The sequence below is a fragment of the Folsomia candida genome, unplaced genomic scaffold (assembly GCF_002217175.1).
Source record: "Folsomia candida strain VU population unplaced genomic scaffold, ASM221717v1 Fcan01_Sc038, whole genome shotgun sequence".
Taxonomy (NCBI): domain Eukaryota; kingdom Metazoa; phylum Arthropoda; class Collembola; order Entomobryomorpha; family Isotomidae; genus Folsomia; species Folsomia candida.
The window spans coordinates 329080-335289 of NW_019091230.1; the positions used below are offsets into that span (position 1 = coordinate 329080).

The 6210-nt window shown below is 36.9% G+C and overlaps 2 protein-coding genes across 2 annotated transcripts; one reads left to right on the plus strand and one right to left on the minus strand.

The window, feature by feature from the left end:
* Positions 1-1371: 1371 nt before the first annotated feature.
* LOC110861187 lies at positions 1372-3056 on the plus strand. The gene is made up of 2 exons (XM_022110296.2): positions 1372-1807; positions 1880-3056. The coding sequence occupies exons 1-2, from the start codon at positions 1430-1432 to the stop codon at positions 2294-2296; spliced, it is 795 nt and encodes a 264-aa protein (XP_021965988.1). The 5' UTR covers positions 1372-1429; the 3' UTR covers positions 2297-3056.
* An 866-nt stretch (positions 3057-3922) lies between these two features.
* On the minus strand, positions 3923-5861 carry LOC110861132 (piggyBac transposable element-derived protein 3). The gene is made up of 4 exons (XM_022110240.1): positions 5688-5861; positions 5272-5624; positions 4600-5190; positions 3923-4538 (listed from the first exon to the last, which is right to left on the minus strand). The coding sequence occupies exons 1-4, from the start codon at positions 5859-5861 to the stop codon at positions 3923-3925; spliced, it is 1734 nt and encodes a 577-aa protein (XP_021965932.1).
* Positions 5862-6210: the final 349 nt, after the last annotated feature.

Sequence of the window (6210 nt, forward strand, 5' to 3'; positions counted from 1 at the left end):
CGGAATCATAACCGAAACGATAACCGAAATCATAACCGGAATCATAACCGAAACGATAACCAAAATCATAACCGAAATCATAACCGAAATCATAACCTAAATCATAACCGGAATCATAACCAAAATCATAACCGAAATCATAACCGAAATCATAACCGAAATGATAACCAAAATCATAACCGAAATCATAACCGAAATCATAACCTAAATCATAACCGGAATCATAACCAAAAGCATAACCGAAATCATAACCGTAATCATAACCGAAATCATAACCAAAATCATAACCGAAATCATAACCGAAATCATAACCTAAATCATAACCGGAATCATAACCGAAACGATAACCGAAATCATAACCGTAATCATAACCGAAATCATAACAGAAATCATAACCGAAATCATAACCTAAATCATAACCTAAATCATAACCCAAATCATAACCGAAATCATAACCTAAATCATAACCTAAATCATAACCGTAATCATAACCTAAATCATAACCTAAATCATAACCTAAATCATAAGCTAAATCATAACCGAAATCATAACCTAAATCATAACCGTAATCATAACCGAAATCATAACAGAAATCATAACCAAAATCATAACCTAAATCATAACCGAAATCACAACCGTAACCATAACCGAAATCATAACCGAAATCAGAAATCTTATCTGTGCTGTGATTGGTGGAGCCAAGAAGCCGGCAACCAATCAGAATGCAGGAATGTCACGGAAAATTTCACGGGACGGACTTTTCGAAATTATAATATAGATAAATTGCTAAAAGAATTGAATTTGTCATGCCGTCGCGACTAAGACTGCTCTAGCTAGAAGTAATTCGAAGTTGATCGGTAGCAAATTACAGTAATAGGTAGTCTTACTAAAAACTACATAGCTTTTTATTGTATTGGGTTTAGACTTTTCGGGGTTGATCTTTTCGTGATGCGAATACCTTTATAAAAATTTACTCTATTATATATAAATTTGCTCACATTATGTAGAGGCTCTAATAGCAAGTTAAGTACTGTGGATTACTATACAGTGTATGTATGCACTTATATAGTTTATTCCGTTTGTGTAAAACACATGCATGCATGTACAAACATACTTTCACAACGCAAATGTCTTTCGCTTACGTCAGAAAATTATATTTAACTCTGTTTTTTACATTTTCTGCTTCGTAAATGTCGACGGGTTTAATTAATTAGCGGGTTTAATCAGTTCCAAGAAAGTTGTCAATAAATGCTAAAGCATGAACACCTCAGTTATCTTCTGTCACCTCAGTCTAACTTTATGTACATACATAATGCAAATAGAATTTTGATATAAATACAAAACTCATCATCTCAAATCGTCCAGTACATTTTTATTACACATTCGAGTCAAAATAATTTATCAGCTTGATAGCAAAATTGTCCAGAAAATGTCATCTTTCACAACAATCCTACTTTTCTCTTTTGCCATATTTGGCACCCATGCCACCCTGATAATTATTGGATCGTCCTCAAATAGCCCCACCACACCGAGTCCACTCTCCCTTCCGATAATTTACTATGAAAAATTCCTACTCGCCAATTCCCTCCAACTTGGCGAATCCTGTTCCTGGAGTGACGAAACCTTCCGCCAAACTAGTTCCCGTAAGATGCAAAAATCTCCGAAAGAGAGTCCACAGCGCAACGAAATTTTCGACAGCTTTGTTTCGAACACTGTACAAAAAGGGAGGAACTATTGTAGGGCGTTGGAGATGCACGTGTGTGACAAGGATACGGCTCGATGCGTTTGCGGGGAACCGAATGTTCAGGTAAGTAAATCTGAATTTGAAAATATTTTCGGAAATTTTAGCTCATAATACTTATTATCCCAAATAAATTAGGCCATCCTTAGCGACCGGTATAAACCGACGGATTACGTAACCGAATTGGAGGCCGGGACGGGTAAAAATGTGTGTCGGTATTACCGAGGGGCGTCCTGTATTCCAGAACCTGTCAAAACAGAGGGCGACACCTTCGCGTTTAAATGTGCGCAAGGTCTGAGCTGTAATTATGTCAAGGATGGAACCACGTGTACAGACTTGTCAAGAATGAGTTATTTGCTGGAATCTATTCGAAATAACGTGACGGTGGAAGACTACGTCGAAGGGAGTCTGACAGGGAAGCAGTGCACGTGTGAAAATGAGGCGAAGGATGATGATACGAACCCCAATTTGAGTGGGAGATTTAAACGAAGCTTGAGTGGGGATGAGGAAACGTATGCTAAAACAAAATCCGCATTTTTTAGGGAGGAGTGGTGAAATGGTAGTTAATATGTAAATACTTTGGGGCGTCATGCGAGTATGTAATACATTTTTTTCTTTAACAGACTTATCTTAAAATCCTAAGATTTCAAATGTACTTAGGATAAGATAATAATCTAGATTTTTTGTTCCCTCAAATCTTTAAAAATAACCATACAAATTGAATTTTTCAGTTTCCACTAGTTTTACAGATTATTTCTTACTATCGAAAATCTTCCTATTATTATTATACAAAATGTGTCAAATTGTTGTCGGATTGATGCAATTTTTTAAATGAAAATGATGAGACGCATCGATGCTGGAGCTCAAGACGCATTTTTCTGCAGGAGTGACGAATCCGAGTTTTTCCAACTTTACAAATTTTGATCAATTTTGCGTGTGTACAAATTTTGGATAGATTGGCAGAACAGAATTTTGTCTGTACCTATCAGTAAACTTAGATTTACTATAGGATAAGATAAATCCCAGAAAATTCTGTTTCTTCCTATTTCTGTTTCCTGTTTCCCGTTGTTTGTTATATCCTGTTTCTTTCCTCAAATATGTAGAAAAATAAATGGAAATTGATTATTTTTTGTTCGAACTTACTTTCTAGGTTACGACTTTCTTAACAGTCAAAAATGTGTATACCCCGAAAAACCCAGTTTTCTTGGTGCTAAATTATCTACGCGGATACATAAATAGAACACTTGATTGTATACTCGCCTTTATGAAATTATTTCTCCAATTGAGAAAAAAATTATTTTAGATTTTCCCTCAGCATGTACAAATTTGTATGTACACTCTTAGAAATCCGGTTACGATTATAACCGGAAAGTCAACTTACATGTATGTACATATGTCTCCACCGCCGTGGTTATTCACCAGTCGTTGAGCAACTTATCACTGCTTACAAAAACTTATAACCAATCGGCGACTAATTTATCACCATGGCGGGAGAGTCATAAACGTTCACTTTCCGGTTATAATCGTACGTGGATTTCTAAGAGTGTACATATCTACATAATTCAATTATTTCCGAACTGTACCTACACTAACGAAAATTAATACTGTATGGATTCAGTTACTCATTCAGTTACGCATGACGGTTTATTTGCATATCTCATCTATCATGGTTTCGGTGGAGTTTGTTAGCAACTACATTGCACGTTGACGTAATATTTTCACTGTGTAATTAAATATGTATTTACTGCGATGTTTCTCCATTCCTGTCGCAGTAAGATTTAATTAATGAAGACACGTTAGTAATCAATTATCACCTTTGACACGTTAACCTCCTAGTTACCAATTTAATTTGGAGAAATTTCTGTTGGAGACCGACTAATTAAATACCTTCATACCTTTGGCTACCATATTTTTTAAAGAAAATTCCGACACACATTCCGTTGGCTCCCAAATTAATCCAAAGCACTTTTGATTTATTTTTTCGCATAAATGGATGCAAGTTACAACTATTATCACAGAAATTCAAACAAAATTACCAAAAAGTACATCGACATAAACCACGGCACTATTAAAGTTTGACTACTAAACAACACTCCAAGACACATTAATTTTTCACTCTTCGTGCTAATATTTGAACAAATTTAAGATGGACTTAATCCCACATTCTGACTATTCAGATTTTCAATTTTCATTTTGTAAGCTTTGAGAGTTTGCAGCTACAGTGATGTGATGTTTTTTATAACAAGAATTTTCACCATCGACACATAACCAAACACCGCACGCTTCACATCTAATAGACGTTGCCTTTCTCAACTTATTCATATTTTTCCAGCAGAGGTGACAGTTTCCACGAACTTTCTTTCCTGCATTGTTCCGAACTGTCGATGGTAAATGCTGAAGAGAATTGAAACTTGGTTGATGCGGTATAGTTACTGGACGTCCCTTCGTACTTCTTATCGTAACATTGGCACTCATGATCTCTTTGATTAAATTGGACAAGTACTGTTTATATCCTGTGCTTCTTAGAGGATTCATGTGGCAATATACGACCCAGGAGTTATATACACAGATATCGAAAAGATGGAAACCGAACTTGCGATACCATTTGAGGGTTTTTCTGAGGGCTTGATAAGGTCGTATGATCTTGTCCATGTCATCCAAGGCTCCCATGCTCTTGTTGTAAACAAGTACTGATGCTGGCTTGACCTGAGCATTACGGGGATTTTGAGAAACGCAATCTTCCATGCGATGATCAATAAATGTGTTTAAAATCAACACCTCCCGGCGATCCATCCACCTTGAAAGTTATAAATATTTAGCCTTATGTCCTATGCGGAAATATATGTTAATTAAACTACCTCTCTAATAGCAAATCCCCGTCTGAAAATGTCTCGACTTCTCCCTTCTTGAGACGAGTTGGACGGGATGTGACATGGTCAATAAATTTTGGCATGAATTTTCGGTCTTTCCTTACTGTACCAAGGACAAAGGTCTTTTTTTCTACTAACGTTTTAGCCAAAACTGGAGACTGAAAATAATTGTCCACGACTAGGCGATGGTATTTTCCTAAATATCCTTTCTCCAGTATGGTAAGTACAGCAGCGCCTCCAAAACCATACATTTTTATCCAATTAGGGTTTGAAAGTTTGGTAGATTTTCCTTGGTATGGTAAAATATCGAGCACAAATCGGTGTTCACAGTCCATTAGGAAGAAGGACTTGACCCCAAACCTCCCTCTTTTCTTGGGATTGTACTGCTTAAAGCTGAGAGCTCCTTTGTATGGCATCAACTCTTCATCTAACGTCAAGAATTCTCCAGGATTTACAAGCTTTCTAAAATTCTTCAGAATATTGGGTAGAATTATTCCCATTTTATGAAAGCGATCATTTGTGTCAAGCGCTGGATCTTCTAAATCCACAAATTGCAGCCCCCTGAGTATCTGTTCTAATCTGGAGAAGTTATCATGGACCATTTATTATATATATTATTCATCACGGCATTATTTGATTTGATTTTTCGAAAAAATTCACCTATTCCGACTCATTGCTTCAGTGAAGAAGGGAGTGGCTGTGAGTGGATCTCGAGTTAAATAATCCTTCAAACTAGGTTTCTGCACAACACCAGTCAACAAATTCAGGCCAAAAAACCTCCAGAATTCGGGGACGCCAACGTTCTTCCAATTTGGTATCGCCTTCTGATCAGCATATAAATTGGTTTGGGTGATAATTTCGTCAACAATATCAGGAGTAACAATCTTCTGAAGTATGAACAAGGGAGTGGAGGCTGGTGAGATATCCTCATCACTAACAAATGTCACTGGATCCAGAAAGTCTGGTGTTTCCGGGAAGAAGTACTCTGAATCTCCCTCCCACTCGATTCCATCCTTAAAAAATGAATAATTTCAAAGTGGCCAAAATTTGTAATGCAATTTGCGAAGTAATCTTACTATTCGGGAAGCAACAGGTTCTTCATCATCAGAAGTAATCTCTTCAAACTGCAAGTACTCCTCGGGGTCATTACCTTCTTCCATCTCATCATTGCGCATCCACTCTGGTTCCCAATTATCTGCAACGTCGATCGCCTCCACCGTTCCTTGATTCGAAAGAAGTATTCCAGACATATTTGACGACGAAATTCGACAAGGATTCACGTTGAATTACAGTCACAGATGCAAATAATTACAATATTTTCGAAAAAAACAGAAAATTTCCAGCCGAAGTCGCAGAATATTTCATTGCACGTATTTGTGTAATTGGTAGCCAACGGAATATGGAGATTTGTAACTAACAATGGAACCTTTTTTCAAGCTACACGAGATAAGCTTAGTGACATATGCTAAAAAATCAAGCTAAAAATTAGAAATGATGTGGTACTTATCTTTCCGTTGAATGGGCACTTGGAGGTCAAATATTTGAGGGCAAAGTTCACAGTAGCGGCCTGTTTTTTTCTCAAGCGGGCGAGCGGAGGAG

What these genes read in the sequence shown, in the direction of transcription:
- LOC110861187 (XM_022110296.2), top strand. Translation starts at nt 1,430, where the DNA reads ATGTCATCTTTCACAACAATCCTACTTTTCTCTTTTGCCATATTTGGC. An exon ending in GCGGGGAACCGAATGTTCAG is followed by an intron (nt 1,808 to 1,879) that starts GTAAGTAAATCT and finishes CAAATAAATTAG; the next exon opens with GCCATCCTTAGCGACCGGTA.
- LOC110861132 (XM_022110240.1), bottom strand. Translation starts at nt 5,861, where the DNA reads ATGTCTGGAATACTTCTTTCGAATCAAGGAACGGTGGAGGCGATCGAC. An exon ending in AACCTGTTGCTTCCCGAATA is followed by an intron (nt 5,625 to 5,687) that starts GTAAGATTACTT and finishes TCATTTTTTAAG; the next exon opens with GATGGAATCGAGTGGGAGGG. An exon ending in GAAGCAATGAGTCGGAATAG is followed by an intron (nt 5,191 to 5,271) that starts GTGAATTTTTTC and finishes TAACTTCTCCAG; the next exon opens with ATTAGAACAGATACTCAGGG.